Source organism: Accipiter gentilis, chromosome 20 (assembly GCF_929443795.1).
Source record: "Accipiter gentilis chromosome 20, bAccGen1.1, whole genome shotgun sequence".
Lineage (NCBI taxonomy): Eukaryota > Metazoa > Chordata > Aves > Accipitriformes > Accipitridae > Astur > Astur gentilis.
In genome coordinates, this window is record NC_064899.1 from 13,377,604 (window position 1) to 13,404,456 (window position 26,853).

At 39.0% G+C, this 26,853-nt stretch overlaps 1 protein-coding gene across 1 annotated transcript in view; it reads left to right on the forward strand.

The window, feature by feature from the left end:
- GMDS (GDP-mannose 4,6-dehydratase) overlaps positions 1-26,853 on the forward strand; it is a 428,755-nt gene that overhangs the window by 46,702 nt on the left and 355,200 nt on the right. The window contains exons 2-3 of the mRNA XM_049823990.1: positions 23,014-23,058; positions 26,746-26,833. Coding sequence (XP_049679947.1) covers positions 23,014-23,058; positions 26,746-26,833 — 133 coding nt within the window. The remainder of the gene's footprint in view (positions 1-23,013; positions 23,059-26,745; positions 26,834-26,853) is intronic.

Sequence of the window (26,853 nt, forward strand, 5' to 3'; positions counted from 1 at the left end):
TTAGCAACTTTTTAATAATACCTTGAGTAGACCTGTTGCTGGGGGGGGGTGTTTCTTGTTTCCTAATTTGAGCTCACAAATATGTCTGATTACTGAATGGGGTGGGAGGGAAGGAAAAGCAAAATATTTGCTTGTGGTCACAAACCCAAACAAGCTCGCTTTGGCTCGCTCTTCTCTGGTGGGTTTGGGCAGTGGTTCTCTCCTCCCTTCCTCCTGAACTGACTCATTCCTAAGCCTCATGTTGCAGTGTGCCACACTGGAAACTGCCCCTGAAAAGATGAGATGGGAAGTGTATGGTACAATAAAATTAAATGCTGTCAAGTAGCAGGGCTAGTTGTGGGTTTTTTCTACAGTAATTACTGTAAACCTAGTAATTAAGGTTGACAATAGTACAGATTCTTTTATGAAGTCTCTTTACCTGACAGTTTTTGTGAGAATTTGCTGTCTCATTTTCTTTTAAAAGTCTGTACAGAACTACAAAATCTGATACTAATGACTATGAGTCACTGAAGAGTTGACTGTTTCTGTTTTGGAGCATATGTGTAGGTTCTTGGTATTCCAATGTAACTTAAACTCTAGTCACTTGAAAAGTGTTTCATTCTTTGCATTGAGTATAATAGACTTCTACAAATAAATGCTTTTAAAATAAGTTATTAATCTTCTGTGTTTGAGAATAGTTCAGACAATACTGTTCTGTGAAGACTTATGTTATTGAATATGAATCTTATTTTGCTTGATTAGATGGCTGTGCTTCCTTCTCTCTACCATCTCCACTTTGAAAATTTAACTAATAGTATTTATATTTTATCAAGGTGCGGGATCAGGAGCTTCAGAAACGATCTCTCTCTTTGTAAAACATGTTTTTTTATGTAAAGATTAAAAAAATTAATTTGGTACATATGTTTCTTTAGTAAGACTTAAGTTTCCTTTTTAAATATATTTCTTTGGCCTTGCAAGGCATAGGTGCATTTAAATTTCCATCTAAATCTGTGTCTACAATCTGCATTTGGTCTTCTGGAAGCTATTTTCTGGAAGCTGTTGCTGATTTTTATTTTTTTAATATTCTTAGCATACAGCTTCAAAGCAGTCTGATAGTTAAATTTTGAGATAATCCAGTAGTTCAGGAGATTAAGAGTTATGCCAGTGCTGTCTTCCCTGTCTGATATTCAAACAGTGGCTACTGTGTGAGCTGTGGTTTTCTCCTCCCTTTTTATTCCAATTCCATGGGGAGTTACACTTTATATTCATAGAGCAGTTAGAATACTTGCTTAGGATTAGCAACATGGAAGTAATTTGCAAGCTTATATTCTCAAATAGTTCAATAGTAAACTCATTGGAAGAAAAGTGTTCTGATTTCACCTTCTTCACAGGATAGCCCAGCTTTTTTCAGCTAGTGAATGTTTTAACATTTAATGTGCCTCCATTAAATTTAAAGTGTTGAAAGTTTTGCTCTGATAATAACGTTTTGAAGCTGGCTGTGAAGCAAGCTTAAAGGGAAAAAAAAAAAAAAGACAAACAACTTTTGTGAAACCTTTTCCATGGAAGTGGGCATAAAATTATACAGAACCTTTTTCCTGGAGGTAGACAGGTACTGTTAATTGCTAAGAAATTGTTAAAAATAATTATACTAATTAATAAACTAGCCTTTCTGAACATCAGAGTTTTTCAAGACATACCAAGCTTTTTCTGAAGGGAAGAACAATCTGGGGGAAGAAAGTTGGTGTGAGCACCTCCAGTATGTGAACCTTGGCATTTTGGGGAGTCCTACGAAGAATAGGGAGGAATCAACTTCCTCTGTGGTGAAAGCTGAAGCTTCTTTATAACATCGCTTGGTGTGTCTGTGTTAGATAAATTAATGTAACAGCCTGATAGTCAACTTCTGAAATAACTTATGGCAGACCCTTTACAGTGTCAAAAAACCAAAACAAAAGGTCACAACTTCCTCACCCCCAAAGCCCCAGAAGTTTGAATTGGAGAATAAAAACATGTTGTATTTTTAATGTAGCAGCTACAGTTGTTGGACTAGTTCAGGCTATTCACTCTTGGAACAATTAGCAAGTGCCTTTCATTCTCAATTTTGTTCTCAAGGGAATTTTTTGAGCACCCCTTTATTGAAAAAGCATTTCCTTCTAGCGTTCATTTCTAACCATGGTAAATTTACATTTAAACGTAACGGTATCCTTCCCATCTAGTCCAGTATGAAAGCTGAAATCTAGTGTTTATGGGGTTTTGGCTTATTCTCAGGAATTTCTAGGTGCCTTTTGAAGGAACTAGACCTGGGATTTTAGTTTTTAGTCTCTTCTCAACAGTGGCTAGTCCTTTCTTATTTTTACCCTCTGCTTTTTTTGTTCATCTTAACTTACTAAGAATCAGACTTGACATTGCCTTCCCCTTTTTGCAACCTTCAAGCACAGAGGAGGATCAGAGAACTCCTGGTGTTTTCATGTTTGGCCTCACAGAGGACATGGAAGAAGGAAGCTGAGCTTAATGTGTGGTGCATGGTGAAAAATTTATACTTTTTTTTTTCCTCTGTCCTCTTGGCTTTGGTGTGCTTTTTCTGCATACATATACATTTTCAGTTCCTATTTCAGTATCTTCATTGAAATATTTGGGGATAGATTAACACACTTTATTTAGGATACCTGAACTCCAATTTGTGCAGTAACATTTGCTTCTCAGCATTGAGTTCCTGTCACTTGTCTTTGAGTCTTATTTTTCAGGGGAGAGGGTAGGTTCTCTTTTATCTTGGAGACTATCAATCACGTACAATTACATGACCCAATATCATCGTAGTTAATGTGCTGGAAAACTAAAGAGTAAATTATTGTATGGGATATTGAGTGCTTTGAGCAGTTTTTATTGTCAATACATTTGGAGATGCTATAAGATAGTCGCTAACTAATGTGAATTTGATGTTTATTTGCAACATAATAAAAAAAGAAAAATGCTGTGCCATAAAATGTAGGTTCCGAATAATACATGTAAGGGCCAAGTACAGTTACATGCCTTCAAGTTTGTCCAGGATATCAATTTGTTGACTTCGGTATTTATGAAACAGGACCAAACCTGGCATAGGATTTGATATCAAAATGAGCCTTTATTTCTGCAATGTAAGTCATAAAAGTGAAGTAATAACTAAAGCATGCTGTGTCTGAATCTCTCACCAAGTAAAATAAGTACCTTCCAGCAACTTAGTTGGAACAGGAGAATCTTGACAGTATGTTATGACTTGCCTTACTTATACCTGCATTCAGAAGGGTATTGGAAAACCTGTTTTGAGAAGGGGTAGGGGGGGAAGAAGTAATGGTTCAATTTCAGGTAGAACCAACCCCAAGTCAGTTGATCAGATTTGGAGTATTGATCTATCAGTGTTTTTACTTGCTTATTTCAATGATTTCCAGGCTGAACAAGCAGACTGGCAATTTCTATAGTGTTCCTTAAATCTCCAAACTTTCATTCTGTAGTGAACTACTTTCAGAGCTCGGTATTGTTCTTCAGTTCTTTCCTAAATCTTGTTCTCTAGACTGCTGTTAATGATGGCCAAGGGCAGATCTGTAAATGATATTAACTTCCCTTCAGAAGGACTTGTTTAATACCATAGGAATAATTTCTGCATCAGAGTATTATGCATACTGCACTGGCCTGTGGCTAAGTAGTAGAGCAAATGATTCAATCGTTATTTTTTAAAACACTGCATAAAGTAAGTAACTCTTGCCTAACAGATAAGTGTTTTAGCATACGTTACTAATAAAACTAGCTTATTTGCTTGCAACAAAACAGTTACTTTAATAGGCCCTTTTGCTTCCTACTAATGAGATATCAAGCACTAAAGATGATTAGTTTGTTGGCATGTTTGCTGGAATGCTTCCGTTAGGCTTTGCTTGGACTATTTTTTTTGCCGTCTCCCTGTCTTTCCATTTGTCTCCGCTTTTTAATTCTGCAGTGCAACTGGATATCGGGTCTATGTATTTTCCTGTGCTTCAGTTATCTGTAAAATGCACAGTGTTCAAGCACATTGCGAGAACCCTGGATGGTCTGTCTTCTGAAAAAAAAAAAAAAAAAAATTGGAATTACTTGAAAATACTGATGTCTATGTGATATATACTAAATACTAACTAAATACTGTGGCTGTAGACATATTCTAAAGATGATAGTACAGATGGTTGAAAGAATTGTAAATTTTCATACAGAAACTAACCGGATATTATACTTGGGTAATCCTAATTAGTAATCTAAATTGAATTATTAAAAAAAAAGACCGAGCATCCCTAGCTTGCAGACTTCTAACAACTGTTGCCAAGAGGTGGTATGTTTGGCAACTTCTGTGCGTTAACCTTTTAATGTCATTTACAGTGAGATTAAATGCAATTATAATTTTTACTTTTTCTTGGAAATGAAATCCCCAGATGTGGAAGGTTCTAACGATGTCATCTGAAATCTATGGATGAGGACCTTTTTTATCCTGCTGCTGCTTTTTTGGCTTTCCAAACCATGAAAGCTTTGTGGGACTGACATAGCTGTCAGTTTTGTGAGGAGGGTCCTAGGTGCCTAGGATGGACTCGTTGGGGTAGTGCTGAACCTGACTAAACTGCTCCTGCCATTGCTGCCTGTGAAAGCGAACAGAGACACGTACTCAAGCTTTTAGTTTGGAGAATAGGGTTAAAAGTGAAATGTGGAAATGCAGAAATCCCCTGCTTCATTGTTGTGACCCTCTTCTAGGGAAAACTAGCAGTTTTCAAATACTTTTGGTACCTTTGGAATTAAAGCATTGGTTAGAAATGGATTTAGTATCTGCTTGATACTTTTTCCCCACTTTGATTATTTTGGAATTAATTATTTCAAACTAATACCCTGTTCTGCACCACGCAAACTTGCTTTGTAGCACGCAATGAGGAGTGGAAGCTGAAAATGTCAGTTTACTTGTGGTTTAGCCCTTAGTGTAAGGGGTCAGCATTTGGAACCAGAGAACCATGACATGTAAGGGCTTGGAAAGAAAAAGGGAGATACTAGTGACTTAGAGCCTGTGAACCTTTGTCTTTTAGAAGATTCTAAAGGTTGTTTCCTTTAGAATTTGTCTTCCTTAAGTCCTAGATTCAACGAGTTTAAGATTTGAAGAAGCTTTTGCAAACATTCTTCTAGCAAATGCTAGAAATGACAGTAACCTGAGCAGTTTCTGGTCCCCCCTTTCCCTTTGTGTAAAGAGAATGGTTATTTTAAGTCCTGCTGAAGCTCACTGATTTTGTTTAGGAGTAGGGGCCCTAAAAATCATCAAGTGCTCCATGCAATGCAAATCTGATTACAATAACCAGAATACTATTTTTTTTTACACTGTAAAAATGATAGCCGAGTCAAACTGCTTATTTACCAGAGCTGAAAACAGTTTTGCTCTAAGGTTGAAGGGAGCATTTGGTACGACATGTACTCCATTAACACCTCATTTTTCTTAAGGATGGATTGTCCCTGAGGTGGTATGTTAATTGAAAAACCAGTGGTATTGCATAGGGTTTTCTTAATTTAAAAAAACAAAAGGCAAACAAAACCCACATGACAAAATCCCAAACCCCTTTTACTGTGAGACCAGTCTCTGCTGTCAGTCAGGGTTCAGGTAGGTTGAAAAGTCGGTCAATCTTCTGTAGGAATTGAGGAAATGAGGTTTACTTTTCAGTGCTGGTGAGTTGTTTACCAGGAACATCCAGAAGGAGCTGTGGGTTCCTTCTCACTGGTTTCTAAGACAAGCCATCCACCCAGCTTTTAATTAGTGTCAGCTATAAACTGTGGAAGCTTTGGAACCGATCCAGTATTTTGATTTCCTTGATTGATTGCCAAATTAGTGAAAAGGGTTTGCACCAGGTTAGAGCTCCTTTGCTCCTCCAGTTTTCCTGTCTTATGCTGTAATTGGAGCAGAACTGTATCAAGGTTTTCAGACCTGTTTTGTTGTGCAAGTTTGGCTTCTTTATATACATGCCAGCACAACCAAACGTTTAGAAAAGGTATGAGTAAGGTAATCAGCTTGCAGCAGAGTGACAGTGTGTAAGTTTTCCTGCAGAAACTCAATATTTCAGTTGGGGTGGGGGATGACAGTTAGACCTCTTTCTCCAACATCTGTTGTGTATTTTATATTTGCAGGTGTGAGAAGATATCTATAAGAGAGTAGCTTAGCTGATGTCATTTTTTGAAAATTATTTTTTATTAAACTGAGTGTTAATTTACAACTAAACTTTGACTTGCACATTGCTTTTCTGTAATTTCAAACAGTGACTGAAAGATTGTTATATTGTGCCAAAACCCAAGGTGTCACATCAAGTAGTAACCAAATGTTTTTTGCTCTGGGGACATCAGTGAAGAATTGCTGTTTCTTATGATCTAGTGATACCTTTTCCAGCCTGGGCTCTACCACTGGTGAAGGAAAGAAACTTAAAATAAAAAAGGAAACAAACAAACACAAAAGAAAAAGAAAAAACCTCCCCAAACAGCAAAACAAACACTATTTGCATGAGACGAAGGAAGATACAGCTGGTTGATTACCTGCAGGATCATTTTGTTGGTGCATTATTCCATTAATCCTGAGTATAAAGATAGGGACAAACTGTAGAACAGTATGAAGGTGACTGGTTAAACTGGAATCTTGAAGAAAGTTTCTCTACTTTCAAAACGGAGTGGTGTGGCCTTCATGTGCATCTCAAATGAGAGCACCTGTATTTTTAATGCAGTGCATTATCTGGGAAGTGTTTTAGGGGTCTGCGATCAGTCGTGGGTTCTGAAGTCTGTCTTGCTCTCCCTGGTATGTGAGAGAATCTTTTGTCAAGTCCATTCAAGTTTTAAAATAGACTAATGACTTCAGATGTCTTGATGAAAGCCTTGCAGGAAGGTACTTGCAGCCTCTGCTACAGACCTGTTGAACTGTGCTGTGCTCTGCGTTTCCATCCCCAGATCTCGGTGTTGTCCGTGATACCCAAGGCCACGCGCTCTGCCGTTCAGCTCCGAGTTGCGGTGTCGGTATTTTTAATTCTAGTTTATTTCAGAGGTGGAACCCTGTGTCTGTATAAATTCAACCTACCATGGTACTGAAGCATCCAGTGTTATGCTAGCATTGCGTTATACTTTGAAATACAAAGGAAAGATCTGATTACTTTATCTAAAAGTAATTTGTTCTGCTTGGAGTGTTAACCTGCTGTGACTAAGTTTTGATCTTTGTCTTTGGTCTACCTGCCTAAGTCTGTCTCTAATTTGAGGGAATGTATTCCCTCTGAGCTAGAAATGGATAAGCACATTTTAATTACCCTGGACTGAAATGCTTCTGGGGAAGTATGAAGTAATGTCCTTGTGTTAGCTAATATTGCTGGTAAGCATTGAAAAATTACTGGTCTTCAGTCTGAAGGATTGTATTTGTGCTACACCCTGTGGTTCCTAACTAGTTCATGGGGTTTGGGGATAAAAGCCTTTTTCTATGCTATTCAAAAAGAAAGCGAAGTTCCCCTTCCTTTTTTCTTTCCATTAGTCTCTTTTTTCAGGTTGTGCTTTTCATGAGTATGAAGGCTGGTATCCTTCAGAAACCCCACCAATTTGTACCATTTTGGAATACTGTAATGCTTAAATCTGTTCTCATTTTGTTTTAACAGCAACTGGGAAGGTTAAAATACTTTTCTTGTACTTGCATTGTTTGTTGAAATGAAACGATCATTCAAAGGCTAATAGTAATGTACAAGCCTCTGCTTCAAGCAAGTGGGAAGTTTTTTGATTGAGAGTTGCAGTGAATATTGAAAATGTGTTTAATTTAGTTATCCTGTGTAGAATTTTCTGTAGTAGAGATCGTGTTTATGCCCCTGCAGTTCATGGATCAGTAAAAACTTGGTGGTTGTTCTAGAATTTGGTAATTCTGAAGGATTCTTGAGCTGTTTCCTACCCTTCAGCAGATCCCACCTATGGGAGGCATAACTGAATTAAACCACCTCGGATCATTTGCTTTCCCCAAACAGGAAATGTGTAGCTGGGCTTATATAGCCTTTCTCTTATTAAAGCCCTGCAACGAATTTCCATGGGTCTGAAGTTTTAAGAACAGAGTTCAGGGTAGTTATGTGAAAGAAAAGTTCATTTTAAACACATGCTAAACTTTCTCTTTACTTCTGTGTTGTCTTTTTCTTGTAAATTATGCAACATACGGAAAGTAAAACGAAACTGAATTGTTCATGCCATAACAATTTTCCCCATAATTCACTAAAGTATTACACCAATTTTTCTGTGAGCACAAAATACATCAGTCTGAAGCTTGGAGATTTAGAACAATTCTAAGAATAAGGCATTCTTGTTCAGCAACTAGCATACTTCTCCATGTTCCCTCTCCCCTTTTGGTAATAACTTGTAGCATTTTTGTGCGTGATAAACTGGGCCCTTAAGTTTATTTTTACTGGCATAAGAAATGTAGCATGCAATGGCATACATAGCAGTAGACTTACATATATTCTAGCTGGTTTATTTTAGTAAAGTATTCTCAATTCATAGGTATTGACAGTTTGCTCATAAGAGAGTTAAAAAGAAGCTTCTTCTCTTAAGAAATAATGATGAAAACCCTCCAGAAATGTTGCAATATTCCTGTATAGGCTTGAACTCCAGAGGGAGAAAAGAGGTGGGAGGATTGCTTTAGACAGCAAGATTAATTTTTTAGCCCAGTTATTGTGTATGGTGATATCAAGAGGAAATAATTTTGTAAGGAGAAGGCCAGAGAAAGAAGCGATGAGATGCAACAGAAGGTCTTGCCAGCTGTTCTACAATGTACTCAATGATTGCTGACAGCGAAGCTGAAGGTTTCTTTCTGAGCCTTTCAGCTGATTTAGTACTGCTCCCTGACTTGGTTACCCCATAGGTCTGTCTCTGTTTCCATGCTCTATCTATAAAATATTATTAGTGTCAGTAAAATCATCCATTAAAATTGTGAGTTAATTAAAAATGGTCCCACAAAACCTTGTCAAGGGTCAGTTAGCTGAATGAGCCACAGACAATGGATCCAATAGAGGCTGGTAAGGTTTATATTACCTTAACAGCCTCTTCATTTTTTGCTCAAGCTTTTCTTCTGGACTTCAGCGAACTTGTTCAATTCAGAATGTGTTGGTGCAGCCACCATACTGTTTCCAGCAATATTAAAATCGGTTTGTTCATCCCTGTTCTGTAAAAACACATTTGAATGTGCCATTTATTAATATTTCTGCAATTAATTAAAAAACCCCAAACTTCCCTCCTTTCCCCCTTCTAACAGGATGAGTTTGCCTAAGAATTTCTACTGAGAAGCGAGCTTATATACGTATTTTAATAATTTTTCATTCCTGATACCTGTTTTCAGGACTGTTTGCATATGTTGCTATAGTATTTGAGGGTGTTTTATAAGCAATGTTATGCATAATCATTCATCTTATGCTTATGGCAAAAAAAAAAAGGTTTAAAACCAAGTTTAAATTGCTTGAGTGAGATCAAACACAAATCATGCCAGAGGCAAAAGTCAAGGCCCCCCAGGACTGATCTTTGCACATTTTAAACTAGGAGGGTCCCTGCAACTAAATCTTTACCTCTTGTTACAACAACATCTTCAGAGCTTTAGTTCTTTTCTGGAGAATAACAAACATGGTGGAAACGCCTTTGCAATTTGCACTTTAACTGCATGGCATCAGCAAGAGTAATTTGCTTTTCTCAGCCTTGCTATGCATTAAAAAGAAAGAAAGAGAATTCCTTTTAGTATCTTGCACTACTAGTCTAGCCAGTTGCATTGTAGGATGTGTTTTTGTTAGGATTTTCCTCAAGCTGTAAACAAACATAGGCAAAGTGAAGAACTATCTTATAATGATGTTATTAACCTTGTTATTAACTCCTTCGACTTTGGGAAAGCATAAATACTTGGAGATGGAGAAGACTGTAAAATAGAGTGCATAAGATATTGGTGTTTGGTTTGTTTTTCCAGTGGACATATGGGACTACCAGTCCCTGGGCTGCTTCTTGATTCCTGACCACCTTCCACAAAATGTCAGTTAGGACCATTGGGTTTCAACGTGGTGAATTTCTCCCTATTTCATGTGAAAAGTTAAATATAAATGAAGTGAGTGTTTACAAATTACTAGCTTTCATGAAAGGGGGAAGGAAGCAGCATGATGCTATGGAATCATTTGGATTCTGCATCAATGAAGCATAAAACAACTGAGCTGTCAAGGGTATGGGGTGATCCATATCTGGTTGTTTCTGTGTGCCCTTGAATGAAAATTGAATTGTCATAGATCAGAAATGCGTTTGACCCCATGCATGAAATGTTTGTGCACAAAGGATTCCTGGTGCTGTTCAAGAGCTTGTGCCGTGCCTAGCTACTGCTTTTGTGTAAACAAACTACTAAGAAAACTGTTCTTATGCAAGGTAACGTGAAATGCTTTTTACTAACTGGATACGAGCTTCTTGGATGTACCATATGTATGTAAGCATGGGTACATGGAAAAAATGTAGCTTGGCACCCTTGTAGCATGAAAGGCATTAAGAATGGGTAAACAGATATCTGGCACCAAATGTTTGGGGAAATACTTTCATTTTAAGGAAAGTAGCAGAAAAAAATTTAAACGTGACAATAGTTGTGGGAAAACACAGCATTCACTGTCTGAAGATCTGCACAACTTTCACTGCAACTGGCAATTTCACCTTTCCTGCATGTCAGCAGGAGAGTAACAAGCTCAACCTTTGCTGGTCCCATGCCAGTAACTTTGAAGAAATTCTTCTTTGAAGAAATGTTACGTTTCGGGATGAGCACCCCTCCTTGCCTGCCTGTCCCTATAGTTGTTTGCCCCCTCCCTGGGACCCTTGCTGTTTACCTTCTCATGCAGACTTTAGTCACTTGATGGCTTAATTAGTTTGCCAGGTTGAGATTGTCCTACAGAAGTACATGGGAATACCTGGAAAGATTTTCTTTTAAGTTTGAACATCCCTTCACGTAAACCACTGTGTCGAGTAAAAGAGAAATATCTGGAAAAACCCAGAATATTCTCCCTATGGATCTAGAACTGTTGTCATCTTTAGAAACAAGCAAAGTTTCTAAACAATCTAGAAAAGTTCGTATTCCTATCACAGGTCATGCAGATAAGTGCAGAGTGCTTCAATAGCAACACCTGGCCGACTGCTGCACAGGCGTACAGCCGAAAGGAGCAGCTTCGCACTAGGTAGCGCCCTTCTGACCCGTCAGTTCGCCAAGTTGTTCTTGGAGAAACAAAGCAGTATTGGCAAACAAGATGTGCAAACATGAAGCCATGTTTTTTATTTGGAATTCTGCCATGGGAGCAGCACGCGTGTGGCTGGAGGACTGCCTGCGTCTATGGATGGTCTGTACGCAGCAGATGGCGTAGACGGCTGCGGTACTCATCGGGTGTAGCCGTGATGCCGTAGATCCTGAAGGTGGAGTTTTGCCATCATCTCAAAGCAGTTTTTGTAGACTTCTTCCTGAGTTGCAATAAATCAAATGATTTCCTCCAAAATGCCTGCTGGTGCGATGTCATTTAAGCAGAGTGCTCTGTGAGGATAGAGTAGTTAAGCTAGTTGTCTGGTTGTATGCACCTACTGGTTGTAAGCACGTTCACTAGTACGGAAACATTCACTAATACTCTTGAGACATTGTTCAGTGTATTTCCAGATGCCCTAAATAAATGCAATCAGTTCCTAAAGAGTAAGGATGCTTATCTAAAGGATACCATGTAGTATAGTTTGATCAGGTCATAGGTCTCATAATCAGGTGCCTAAATAACAGGCCTGTTGCTATGCCTCTTCAAGCTTTCTAAAGAATGGGTAACCCTCAAGGGGAAGGATGGGAGGAAAACAGATGATGGCCCTTCTCTCGGAATGAGGGAGAGGGAGACGACAGATGGTTTGATGCCGACTAGCTTAGTTGATGCGGTGGTGAAGAACTCCTTAAGGGCTGGTCAAGTTAGTTTTCCATGTGCGATGTAGTTCAGTACGGAAACTTCCTTTTTCTATCTACTTCGAGCATATTGCAGTGGTTCAATGCATAAGCATTTAAGATTCATAAGGTGCAATTTCTTGACTTCTGTCTGTTGCCCTTATTTGTTAGAGGTGTTGGCTCAGCCCAGGCAAAAGCCAGGTGGCAGGTGAACCTGCAAATAAGGCGCGTGAAGACTATTCCAAATAGCTGCATGGTGGTGCTAATCTGTAATTCTTAATAGCATTAAAAGGAGGACCCCTGTACTTGATTTTAGGAACTGCTTATGTACACACATATCTGATAATCTTCTCCTAGGGGGTTTAGAGTATTCTTCAAAGAAAAGAGCTGTTCCGAGTCCCCATGTTTCTGAAAATGAGGCCCTCTTGCACTTTGCTGTTCATGTTTACATCTGACGTTTAACGAACCCAAAAGTTCTCTTCCTGTGCCTGCTATGGAAATTTTAAGTGTTTCTTAAAGAAGATAGGATGTTGCCTTTTTTTAAGTGCCAGTGATGTTTGTAATAAAACCTGCATATTCTCTTCACATTTTGCCTTTTTGCAAAAACGGCTGTGTTTGTTCAGTTAGTGTACCCTCATGTCCCTTGGCAATTAAATTAAAGAATTTATGAATTTTAAGCAAGTAACATTGTGATATTGTGTTGTTTGCCTTTGGTAGGTTGTTACTGATGTAACCGGGAATACATGTAACAAAACAGTTTGCAAAGTAAGTGAGACAGGGAGGTTTCCCTAGTATTTCCTGTAGTTCCTAGGGTGCAAAGCAATTCAAAGGAACTGCAAAGAACCTTGAGATTAGAGGAAATTACTATGAATACAGACAAAAATGACTAAAATGTGTCCTATGTACTCAGTCTCTCCACAGCTTGTAAAGTCAGTTAAATTTAACGAGTTTCAGGTTTTGTGGAACAGCAAATGAAAGAAGTTAAAGAAAGAAATGTTTGTGACAAGCTCTTTAAAGTAATTTGTTTTGATGCTTCCTAAAGGCTCCTTTGTGAAAGTTTTAAATAGTTCTTCTGTTTTCAGAGATCTGTGCAAACCTGCATAATTCATTGCAACAAAACTGATGTGGAAATATTTAAACTATACAGTTGCTTTACCTCGATATGCCTCTGTCCTAATCTTTATTAGGAAGCCGTTCATGAAAGCTAGCTAGCTAAAGAAGTCTTCTGATGACTGCACTTGTAGATGGTACAAGGGGTTATTGATAAGCTGCAATTTGAGTTAGTTTTAGTACTGTATGAATTGAAGGAACAGGTATTTTGCTGGTGGTTTTGTAGTAGCTGTCGATTCCAAATCCTGTTCCTGACAGATATGCGATTGCTCGCTTGCCCTTTCTAGTTTCCCCTTAGACAAGAACCTTGGCAATTAATGAGACTGGGTGGGTTTTTTCCCCCTTTAGAAGCTGACAAGGGAAAGCTGTGAAGTCGGGTACACAAGGCATTGTACGGTATCTGTAAATATAAGGATGACCTTCTGCAACCTTCTCTGAAACAACACTGCATCCTTTTGCTATCGCCTAGATAATCCTTATCCTGCTTGGCTTCTCGCCACCAGGAAGCTCAGTCCATGTGGCATCCCAGTGCTTGATTAGCAAGAGCGGCCACGTGGAACAGAGGTGTCGGGTCTAATGTACAATTTCAATCAACCTATACTTAAGTGTTCTGAACATGAGTGTGTTTATTATATAGTTAAGCATCTTCACTAACTGTTGGTTTTGCTTACGGAGAAAGGTGCGCGCTGTCTGAATTAATAGTTCTGTTTGTTCAATCAGGTTTTACCACAGAGTCCATGTATTTAATTTATTTACAATTATACTATAGAACATACATTGTGTATTTAAAAAAAAATAATAATCCTAGACTGTAAAAAAACCCCACTTTTGAAGCATATTTACTCTTGCTTAAAAATATCCAACAAAATGTGAAGCTGCTTCTGGGCATAATAAAAACGTGTTGTAAAACATGGAATTCTGGCAAGTGTTATCTTCGGAAAAACTAGTTAAAAGCATTGTATTCAAATCTTTGTAGACTGTGTCTTTGACTTTTGCTAATTGTTTCTCTAGGGGTTTTTTTTGAGAACAATGTTTTGGAATGCATAGGAAGAACTTGTCTTAAGATTCCTATCACTTTTGTTTGTTTTCTTTTCAATGAATTGAAGTGTAGCTTTATGTATTTAGGACTCCAAATGCATAACAATCTCCTGTTATGGGGAAGAAGAGCATGTGTGTAGAGTGAACATTTGGGAACAGCTCTGAAGAGCTCTCCTGTTATGTTTCTCTCCTGTTACTGTTTTTTCAGTTTCTCCTGAAGGAAAGATGATACAAATAGCCAAGTAAAGAGAGTAATTTAAAATGTAACATTTTGGTCCAAATATTGATATTCTTTCAGAAGAGTTTAGCTTTGGGATTTCTGTGAGGTTTTTCTTGTTTATTTGTTTTGAAATGTCAATTGGATATTTCTTTTTCTATTCTACTGCATAAGTATCGGGAAGTTTATTGCTGTGATAGGGTTTTTTTTTTATTTTCATTGTATCTTATTGTATGCCTTCCTGGTGTAAAGAGAAATCTGAGCTGCCCGGAAAAGTGGAAAGTGTTGGGGGCCACCTTTTAAAGACCTCTGTTACTGAAAATTGGGAAGTGTAAGAACCTTGAAATAAAAAGGTGGGAATTGCATAAACAAGCAGAGTTTCTGAAAAATCTATCTGTGCTTCAGTAGGTGGCAGACCAGCAAAAACTGGGTTCTCGCCATGCTGACTGGGAGAGGCAATACCTAAGAGAGTAATGCTCAGTTGCAACACAAGCTGTCTTTTCTGAAAACTTCAACTGTCCAGGGAACAGTGGTTGCTCCCATGACTTGCAGACCATAGCACCGAAGGAGCAGTGCCCTTCTTCCACCCCAGCAAATATTGGAAGGCTGAGAGCTGTTAAAGCTCCGACATACCAATCAAGTATTCCTGACTGCATTTTCAAATTTCTAACCGTGCAAACATTTAAAAAAATAAAAGTTGTCTCATGGTGCATTGCTTCTTTACTCTAGTTGGAACATGCTTTCTTTCTGGTTTTATGTTTCTCTGTAAATAAGTCATATTTCAGGCTAAATTGCTACGGCCATGTGTAAAGCTGAGTACAGAAGAATGAATTAAAAGGCTTTTTTCCCTGTAGACACTCATTTGCGTCTCCTTCATTAGGCTTTGGTCTCAAGCAAACAAGATGGCAAGTGCGATGTTTATTTTGGTTTCTCTTAAATAGCTGACCTCGCACCCTGTTAGGAAACAATGTCTTGGGCTAAACTTAAAGTAACATAAACTCGGGCAGTGAGCAGCAGTAGTAGAAAGCCTGCTGAGCATCAGTGTGAGAAGCTGGCGTTACAATGGTGAAAGGAGCTTTAACCTCAGCAGCTGTAGTAAGCTGCTGCAGCAAAAAAACAACAGATATAGTTCTGTCTGGGAGTGAGGTGGATCCATTATTTCTGGTAGGATGTGTGTTGAGCTATGGTCATAAATTCAGGTGGCCGCCCCAGTTACAGTAATAGCCATGTTACTGCTTCTGTTTTGGTTTTCCTCTGCAGGATGTAGAGGAAAGTAAAGATGGCATGCTAAGACTTCATGTTTTCCTCCTGGCGTCACTTCACAAAATTACTCATCTGTCTTAAACATAACAGACGCTGTATCTCTTCCAAAACCATTTCTGGGCTTTATAGTTTATTACTGTGACAACTCCGAACTTTCAGATTTGGAGGTCAAAAGTATTCTTTTGAGAGCGTGTCCTGCAGCTTAGTCCTGGCTTTCCCGATGTCTTTGCTCTGTGCAACTAGGTTCTGTGCGTTTGGGTTTCCACTGGGCAGTGCTTGGGGTTCGTTTGCGTTTGTTGCAGATGGAGGGGTTTCCCCCCGAGTTGGCTGCAGCAGTGTTAGTCACCTAATGGGGCTGCTGGGTTAGTGTGAGTACTTGAGGACGGGCATGTCCAAAACCCTCGTAGCTGCTGGTGATTGGAGCTGAGGTTACTATTTTGGAAAGGTGAAAGACCAGCTGATACCAGTAGCTTTCTGAAAGCAGGAGGAAATAGGGATGGGCAAAACAATCATCTTGTGGGTTTTAAAACTGTTACGGATTTCCCATTACAAACACCGTAAGTAGAGGTTTTAATTTTCTTGTGGACTGTTGTCCATATGATTTGCATTTCCATGTTTATAGACACATTCCTCCGATCCCTGTGGTTTCACTAGTGAGACAGAAAAATACAGCTAGGTTTCTCTCATTCAGAGTTCATAACTGGTTTGTTTTATATTGGTATACTGCAGACATTCATATTTGAAGAAAAAAGTAATGTATTATGGCCTATAAGATGCATTCAGAAAAAGCTTGTTCTTTAAAATCTACAAAAGGCTCTCTACTGATACTTTTCCTCTTTATAAAAATAGTTCTTTGGACACATCTGAAAACTAGTAGTTATTTTGAGTATCTGAATGTTTGAGCACACAGCCTGAGAGTTTAGGGGCATTACTTGAATTTTTTTCTAAAAAGCTGTCAAGCATCTGACTGTTGTCACTGGGAAATTTGTGGTAAGTGTATTTGGAAATAACACATTAAGCATCAGAGGTTCCTGCAATCAGGAAGAACCTTAATATACTCAGTTTGATGGTGTAACTTGTTTTTCCTAAGCTGAGGTGTTGGGGGGGGGGGTTGTGTGGTATATGCAAGATCTTTGATTATTGTGGAATATCATATGTATTTTAGACTGAAGACTTTATATTTTAAAATATCGATACTTTAAAAAAAATAGCATTGCACTGACATACCTTAGTATTGGTAAGGTAACTTGTTGGCTTAAGCCAAAACTCCTAACTGGTTGCTTCTCCTAATGGTAAGGAGCACGTCTGAATTACATGAGCTTACTCTGTTCGTGGTGGCTGGTGCAGAGGTTTGTTTTTTAGAAGTTCATAGCAGAATAGCTATAAATATTGATGATGTGAATAATGTTGTTTTGGATAAAGATAACTGTAGGGAGGAAGGAAGGAAGAAAACTTTGTTGCTGTTGTCCATAACTGCAACTGCAGCTCTTAATATAACTTGAGAGTTTACCAATGGAATAGTGTGTGAGGTCAGATGGAGCTCAAACTAGGAAATAACAGGGTGATTCACTTTTCCAAAGCAATTTTGCTTTTCTTTTACTTTTAAACAACTCTTAATTGAAAAAGAACAGAGTAATGCAATTAGAACGTTTTTGTTGTTGTTGCTAGTGATAACTTTTCCTCCTGCTTAATTTTTTTTGTTGTACTGCAGTTAATGCATTACAAAACCCCTTCAATTAAGTGGGGAATGTTTTAAAACAAAGAAAGGTTTTTTTTTTAACATTTATTGCCTTTTGACTTTTTCTTTTGACTGCAGAAACAAAAGGACACTTGTTTTCCTATTCTTACTTGGCCAGAATACAAATCAAAATAGCAAAATAACTACTGCATTTGGAGGGTGGCAGCTTTAATAAATCAGTTAAATACTTCAGAGTTCATAACTCTTCCTTTTTTCAGTGTGGAGAATTTTTTATGAACACTTTAATGCTTTACCTCGAGTATTGCCTTGAAGACTTAAGACAAAGTGCAGCACTGTTCTGTTTATAGTAGCTGCAAAAAATTACTTATTTCCTCTGTAAATCACTGGAAATGATTAGAAGTATGCATTTTTCAGCAAAAATAACATTACACTGTATTAGTCTCTTGGATTTTTTTTTTTTGAAGGAAGGCTGTTTTGGAGTGCTACAAACAAATGAATACTTGTTATTATGGATTGTTATTAAAATCGTGTAGTTGTTGCTTCAGAGTGGTGTGTGTTCCCTGCTCCAAAGGATCTGTCACCATACTCCAGTTTAATAAGTCACTGAGAGAGCATTAGCTTATAGCTATGCGAAAGTTTAAAATTTGACGAAGCAACAATTTATTGTGCAAGGCTACTAGTGGGACTGGTTCTGCATATTTTAATGGAAGTATTGATTATTCACTCAAACAAGGCTAAATGAAAATGGTGACCGTGCACTGTTGGTGATATTACTGCAGAAAGATCCCTTTAAGAAATAAACCCCATGTCCTACAGCTGAATGTGTGCCTCTTCTCCCCCAAACAGATTAATTGAACCTATCAAAATTTAACTTCAGCAGAGCATAGCTATAGTTTCTAGTTCAAAAGGAATTTAGAACTGCTGTGAATGACCTTGATAATTGACACCATCAATAGTTTGAACTTCTATGAACTCACGTTTGTACTGTTATTCCTAAGGGCATGGCACTAGCTTTACTCAATTTTGAATTTTATAAGTATAACCAACTTCGGTCTTTCATGTGATAAGTGGAAACTTAGGGCGCTTTTTTCCCAAAGGAATAATGAAGTCTGAAAACTTGGTATTTGTGACACACTGAAGTACAGAGCTGATCTATAAGCATGCAGCAAATGGACAGATATTTCATCATACGCGCCCATTGTAGAAATATGGAAAAAACCACCACCTCCCTCAAACAGTGCATCTGACAGTGGGTGCGTTGCCTTATGTTCTCTGGTTTTATTGCTAATCCATTTGCGAATAGGCGGGCACAAGGAGTATGGGCGATGGTGCAGTAGTCGGGCTCTCTTCCCTGCTGCGTTATCCAGTGAAGTGGTGCTTCTTGAGCGACCGTGTCTCTTGTAGCTGGGAGTCAGGTTTGGGAGTCAGGTTGACATCAGCACCTCTGCTCTTTCAGAAAGCAGAGACCTGGGCTGTTGGTGGACAGTTTCTTAGGGATCTCTTTAGGGATTTCTCACAATCCTTTGCATGGCTTTGGGATTTCCTAACATTGCATGTTTGCGGGGAATGTAATTCTTTCCACCTTACCACGGGGAAGTTTCTTCTCAGATGGTTATGCTACCCCCCTGCAATGGGAGCCCTTTCTCTTCCATGTTATGCTTATAATATGCTTGCATCACTTGTGTTAGGTTTTTAAATCCTTTTCCCTCCTACTGAAAAGCATTCCATATACTTCTCCTGGAGCTCTAGGAATAATAATAAAAAGAACCCTATTCTTCTTCCTCTTGGTGTCTTTTTCCTTGTTTCTTCATCCTTCTAGCGCTTTCTTCCACTCATCTTTATTAGCAGAGAGGAGCTGTGGGGAAGAGGGAGTCTCCTTGTCTAGATTACGAACACTCAGGTAGGACATAATCTAGTTCTTGAATCCAGGAGCTTTGCAGAAGGATGTTGATTGGAACTGGCCATATCAAGGGAGGAGGACTAACATGGTTTGCATTTCGGGTTGCTTTTACAGCCTTCTCTGAATGTGCCAATATAAATCCAAAACTAATCCACTGCAAATAGAATTTCCCTGTGCAAAATAAAGGAGATTTGGATTGTTAAACAGGCTATTTAATTCCACTTGTTTTCAGTTTTCTGTATAAATGATCCTATTTGCTCATGGATCAAGTCAAACTTGATACTTTTTTTTAGTCTAGATGTTTGTGGCAAAGCACTGTCCAGCTCTTGTTTATGTCTCAATTTCTTCAGTCTGCTGGAAGAGGTTTTCTTTGATAGTGTGTCAAAGCTCATTGAAGTTCTTGACATTAACTACTGTATTAAATATAAAATATTGCATCCTAAAGTTGTCTTTCTCTAGTTTATGTGACTGTTTTCTTTTGTCTGGTAATTTTACAGACATGTTGTAAGGCAGCTGCAGTTGGAAACCTGCTGCTGTGTCTTGGAAGACAGCTGAAGTATTATTCTTTGTGTGTGCTTTCAAACTACTATTTGGCTGAAGACAGTGTAGTGATTCTTCAAGTCTGATATGTCAGAGTGTGCTGACGAGGAACTGTTTTAACAGAGGTGGTTTATTTAATCAGTCTTGTTAAACTGTTTTGACCGTTCAAGCTGGTCTGACGTATCTGTGCAGGGCCAAGTCTCGTTGCAATCCTACTTAAAGGCAGTTTGTAGGCTATTTTCTTTGAAGACTGATGTTTTGGCCACAGGCAAAGGGACGTACTTCTGTCTTCTGAGGTTTTGTTGATTTGTTACAAGGCGAACAGTAATAGCTGGGTACTTTACATTAGCAAAAGTAAGCTCTCAAACGTGACAACACTTCTAAAGTAGCATAGCGTATTGCCAGTTGGAGGGAACACAGTAACCGAGCACTCTAAGCTCTATAGACCGGGGTTTTTTCACCTTACTTTTGTGGTTGATTTTGGGGGAGTGAGTACCCATAGCTACCTCAATGATCAGACTGGGCTCTGGGTGTACTAATGCCTTGCTGGTTGCATGTGCTCGCTGCCCCTGGGGCTGGTATTGGTTTTTTCCAGCGTTGAGGAGGACATGATTTAGACCAATAGTCTCGGGGTAAAACACTCAGTGAAATAGGATGAAGGTGACTATAAGCATTTCTTACAAAAGGGAAAACCCTTCCCCCCAGTCCTCAACTTCATGGATCAGACCAAGTCGTGCGCTTCATCCTGGTCCATTCCTACTCAGATGCAAACCAGGAATGGATATGGTTGGCAGCATGTGGCTCAAGTAAAGCAAAATCTGTTAACCCTAACAAAAATTGAGATTTGTTGCTAAACACCTAGTTCCTCTAATATTCCTTTCCTGGTTTAATGAATCCTGAATCTTGAATGCTCTGTTTGTAGTATAAATGGAAATCAATAGCTTTGATAATAAAACTTATATGCATAATGCAGTGCCCTATGGACGAACTTAATAGAGCTTACTCAATATTAGTTACTCCTTGACCTCGTTAGGAAAAGATGGAAACCGTACTACCCTTACAAGCTGCAAACTCCTTGACACTTTGATCGCTGTTCTGATTGCTGTTAACATTGACAGCTGCTGTACTGAAAAAAGGGAGGGCAACGTGAAACCTGGGGGCCGTGTGCGATACGGTATCGCAGCACAGGACAGCATGAATCTGCATTGTGTGCGATTACCGGACAGTAAATCAGCTGTGCTGTGCTGGAGCCAGAAACCAGTAGCTTTCACACTTGCTGCCTGTTTCCCACTCATTGTAAAGCCCTGCCCTATCACTTGATAGACCTGGAAAGGAAGCGCAGAGGAAGCGAGTGCCACTGCTGGTTCAAAATGTTCCAGGGTGACTGGAAAGTTTGAGCAACGGCCTGGGTGAGAAGAACAAGACCTTATTGACAGGGTTCAATCCTAGTCAAGTCTGTTTCCCATCAACTTCCTAAGTAATCACAGCCTTTCTTTTTTCATCTCCTTTGCGCTCTCTGGGTCTCCCGCTTTCAGCTCCTTTTCATTTTATATATTTATTTTAGTGGACCGAGCAACCAAGGATAATTGGGAAGTTTTCTTCCCTCTGCTTGACGTCTAGTAAATTCTGGAGGAATTACTAATGAAAAAGATGACGACTACGTTCAAGGTAGTTGTCATCCCTGCCTTTGCCCCCACGTTTCTCCAGAGTTTCCATTGCATAGTCTTTTAACTTCTCCTTTTGATAAGGTCTTGTTCTTTTCATTTGGTGTACAGAAATGCATATTGTTCCAGCGATGCCATGGCACACATGGTTTGTCATGTTCCAGATCAACCAGGGTCACAGACTGGTGGCTGTTGGGTTATGGCACTGTAAAGTTACGTGAACACACAGATATGCATGTAGTGGAAGAAGTATGTAAGCTGAGACTTTTCCTTGGGTCTTCTAGACTGTGTAAGAGTTCATGAAACATTTGTACCATAAAGCCACTCACTCTTTGTAATGCTGCAGTTTTAAACGTACAGCAACGTGCCCCTCGTACACTGCACCGTGCCATTCTGCATCATTTTGCCATCAATGTAGTAAGCGGTCTCCACTGGCAGCCCTGCTGCTCTAGGGCCTTCTAGTGCATCTCACATTTCTTATTTCAGTATGTTATTCTCCTTAAGCTGTCTGTGAGATAAGAAAAGTTCATTTAAACTGAGGTGAGGTTTTTCTCTGGAGAAACATGCTTTTAAAAAGAGGATGAAAGAGATGTCTGTTTAATTTTGCACTTGAATGTCTCTGGCCATGATCACAGCAGAGCAGATCTACATAACAGAATTTAAGCATGTAAGCACAGGTGGCATCTCATGCTTTTACAGTCTTTCTGTAGCAAGTCAACTGACTCTGGTGGAATACTCTCCCATACTAAAGGAACAACCAGTTCAAAAAGTCAGGGAAAAGATGCGGATTCTTTGGGCATGGGTAACATTCACTGAATCGGTTAGCGAGCATTCTTCTGGAGGGGTAAACTTTGCTGGGTTTGTGATGGTGTGTACACATTTATAAGGATAATATGACTTGCTGTATTTGGTAATCCTGGCAATGGTGATGCCAGGAAAATTATCTTATTTCAGGAAAACATGCGCTAGCATGTGCTTCTAAGTATTTGCTTTTGGGGAGTTTAATAATTTAAGTTTGACAAGGACTTAAAAGGAAGAAAAACAAAACAAAACAAACTCCAAACCAAAACAACCCAAACTCTCAACCCTCAATCTATAAAATGTGAAAATGGCTTTTATTCAGTAGTATAAATACAGGGCATTCTAGGGATATTTTTGAAAACTCAGTTAGGCAGGCAGAATTGTTGCTGCCTTCAGAAAGCTGGTGGAAGCAGCATGTGTGCAAGGGAGACACGGGTGTGACACAGTGCTACAGAGGCACATTAGTTTTCAGAGTATGCCAAGCTTGTACCAATTTTCCTAGAATGTTTTTCCTTCCCTATCTCCAAAATAGTTAAAATTCAATAACTGTGGTTAGGATATTTTGGAAAGGTGTCCCCAGGCACTTTATAACGGAACTTGGGAAGAGATTCAAGAGACGGGAGTTCTCAACCAGCATTTATAAGCAACTTATCTTAAAATATACTGCCTCTTAATCTAAAATTAACCAAAAAGCATCTCTAGTATTTTTGGGTCAGTGTATAAATCTGGAGAAATCAAACTATAGGCTTGTTACCCGGTCAACTCAGTGCAAATATTTTTTTTCTTCCCTTTTTTTGAGACCTTAAGCAGTGCAAATATCCCAGGCCCATTCACTGTTTCTAACATTTTCCTATATCTTATTCTTCCCAGGATGGATCGTACTTGGCTGAGTTCCTGCTGGAAAAAGGCTACGAGGTGAGTGACTCGGTGACCGGCTGCGGGTTGATGGAGTCGTTTGGATGCTGCAGCTCCAGCTTCCTCTGCTTCTGTCCTTCTCTGTGTATGTTTTCCACTCCAGCCCTAGATAACAAATCAAAACTCTGGAGAGGAATGTGCAACATGGCCTGTAATCATGCCAGCTTATTGTACTATTTATCATCTAATGTCCACTGGTGGATTCCCTCTTCTCCTCAGGGTATAGCTGCTTTGCATGTTTCCCGCCAACTCAGATAAGCAGCAACCTGTGTGAGCCAAAACTGTAAGGAATTAGGGAATAATTTATGATGCAATGTACCACATAAAGGAATAAGAATCTCTTGTTTGTTCTCTTTCTCCCTCTCTCTCCACACTAGAGGCCCTTTTATTTTGGCAGTTATACTTCAGCAATGAAACTCTTGCATTTTGCTTTCTCTGTTTAAAAAGAAAAAGAAAAAAAAAATCATCCCAACCCCCAAAATACACTGTTAGTGTTATTTTCCACTCCTTCTCTTGGATTAATTATAGTCTTGCTTAGCACATAATTTTAATTTACCTTTTCCTTAAAATAAAGGGAGTCTGATTCCTTACTTCTTGCTGCAAAATTTTCCCTGACAAAATCGTCTCTTTTGTGGCCCAGCAAACCAACAATCACGTTATTATGATATGATTTGATGGCTTTGAACTGTTGTGGGCATATATGTGAGAATGTTTGCCTTCTCAGTCATGACAGATACTTCCAAAAAGTATGATAATAGAAGGAAATGGGTGGTCGGATTAATATCCCCACAATGTAGTATTTTCTGGGTTTTTAGTAAAAGCTAATGCTCATTCTAATATTGGATTTTATTAGTTCTGTTGTCATACTGCTTCATAGCTTAGTGAGAAGTCTCTTCTCAGCCAGGCAGTCTGTGCTTTCCATGCTTTTGCATGGGGTTAATCTTGCTTTGCTTACTCCATTCTTTCTCCTGCTTTGTTGACTGATCTGCTTATTGGTGTTGGTTTTTCAGTGTTGTAAATCAATTATTTTTACTATTTCTCCAATCCATTTGGGGAAGAGACATAATCATTGTGGTTGCTTCTGCCACTTTAAAGGCAAAAGCACATGCTCTTTCCTAGTCCACAATGAAATTGGGAACTGTGAACTGCAGCTAAAATGAAATATAACCCTTACACAATAGAAAGGTTACAATAATTGGGTAGAGGGTTTTTCTTCTGTTCCTCAACTCTCCATCAATTTGTTGGAATTCTTTTCTGTGTTCCCAGTTAGACCTCTGTTCCTGAATAACTGAACACAAGAGTACATGTGATAACTGATTGCCTCCCCGACTAAGATGGCTTGTTTGACCTTTTTTTTAAATTTGAATCTATTTAAAGGTCAAGCCCTATTGAGAAAAATCCACTGATCTTACATTCTTAAGTAGATTAACCAGTTTGCACACATTTTGGCTTGTCACAAAGTTCTCATTTCACCTGTCCCATGCAGACAAAGGTACCTTTCATCAGGTTTTTTTACAGTAATATTGCTGTCATGGATTAAGCATTTGGCAGGTTTTCTTTCTCTTGTATGTGCATACCAGAAAAAGGAGTGGGAGAAAAGAGAAAAGGAAAAAAAAAAAAAAGCTGGGTTTGTATGTTTTCTTGTTATCGCTGGATGCAACAGGCTTTCTGGATTTGTGTGTTTGCTGAAACTTTTTGAAGTCCTGGGGTGATTGCATTTAGCACATCTCATTGGTCAAATGTTGGTATCGCAGTCATTCAGCTGACACAAAGCTCTTGCAAGCACAATCTTTCATCAGGCTTTGAGCTGGCAAGATTTGACTTATTGGTCAGTCATTTGCGTGAACTTGAATTTCAGCATGACTTAATTCAGAGATACATAATTGAGAGCTCAAGCAGTCTCTCGTCAGGACTTTAAGCCAAAATATTTAATTTTGCTGGAAGAGTTGTAGAGTGTTTCAGTTAGCGTCCTTTAGAAGAATTTGATGCTTTAAAATTGTGAAGTCTGTTTTTTACCTTGCAAAACAGATGTTCACTGAGTACTCAAAATATTTCCAGCATCTTTTGTGAAAATGAAGTTATTATGCAAGTGTTGCTTTTTGAAAGTGTTACTCTGTAAACATTATGTCCCTATAAATTACCCACACATTCTATAAATAATTGTTTTGATAGGGCTTTTAACTGCGTAACTTTGAAAATCTATCTTCATAAATTCATTACGTGCTGGAAATTTTGGGGGGGGCCATGTTTCTCAGCTCCCCATTGGTCCTCAAAATGCAAATATTTTTCTCAGTTCTGGAAAGTTAGCATTTGAATTGTAGAACAAGGTACGTTGTGCGCTTTTTGTGTGTCTCGGCACACAAGATTTTATGCAAGGAAATTGGCATCATAGATTTGACTTGCAAGTTGTAAAGATGAAGCTGTTCAGCTCTTATTAGAGATCTTGCCAACAAAATGTTACTGTTAAAGCAGCAAACTGGTCTCATTCTGCGGTTGTGTATACCTTTTTACTCAATTAAGTTTCAGACTTAAGATGGAATAAAAAGTGTTTTCTGTGTCAATAACCATAGCTTGTATTATGTGTAAAACAAAAATCCCCGAATAAAACAAAACCAAAACCCCAAACACTGCCTGCTCCTGCTGGTATATTCTCGCAGGTACAAGTTAATGTGAAATGAGAGAGTAAAGTGATGGCCCAGCCCAACCAAGTGTAGGATGCATCAAAAAGGGATCATTTTCAGAAATACAGGTCAGGGAGACATGGAGGACAGTCAGATGCCGAAGCTTGATTTCACTTGTGCAAGCACAACTTCTGCAGCTGGTAACCTAAGCTAACATGAATTTTGGCAGCAGGTATGGAGATATCTTGCATAAGGAGGAAATGGGATCAGTGGTTGAACAATTTCTCTAATGTATTAGAGACAAACAGGCTTTTCTTTAATGTTAGTCAGAACCAATGGGGTTTTTTTTCACTGACTTATTTATCGTGGTTGGTTAAAGGAAATTCCCAACCTGCGTTTCAGCCTTAGGCTTGCCTATGTGTCTCGTAACCCACCGGAGAACACTGACTCATGAGGTCCACAAAACAGCACTGACTGTTCTGGCTCTTATTCCAACACCCTGGGAAGTGAATAACAGCTGTTTTCTAAAATATATTTGGGCCTTGCAGCTGCTGCCCTTTCCTTCCCCTTGTCTTTTTCTTCTCTTCTTTCTTCTCTGCCCCCTTTCTCCTTTCTCTAGCCCCATTTGCTGCTGCTGCTTTTCCCATGCCCATCATCTCTGGCTCCAGAAGGACTTCTCTGCAACCTGGGAGAAGTGGTTATCTGGGAATTCACATATTGCTTCTCCAGCTCCAGTAACGTTGGCAAGTCGCACTCAAGAGATGGTGCTCTAGGGCAATTCAGTGTGTTTTCTGTACTGTGTGTGATGCTTGGGTTGCTAGTGGTGTCAACAAGGGAGAAGGTGAAACCACTCAAGGGTACTAAAATAAATGACAGCGTCAGAGCTCATCTCCAAGTGTTTTGTTACAATTTGGATAACTGTCTGCCTTTAGGAATAGAGACAAACTCTGATTACCTGATGTAAGGCTTAGGCTCCCGTATATGAAAAGAGTGATGATGATGATGATGAACATTTTCTCTTAATGTTTACCACTTTCCTTTGTATTTTTCATTGTTCAATCCCCAGGTGCATGGCATCGTTCGTCGGTCTAGTTCTTTTAACACAGGCCGGATTGAACATCTCTATAAGAACCCACAGGCTCACATTGAAGGAAGTAAGACTTTGTTTTTATAT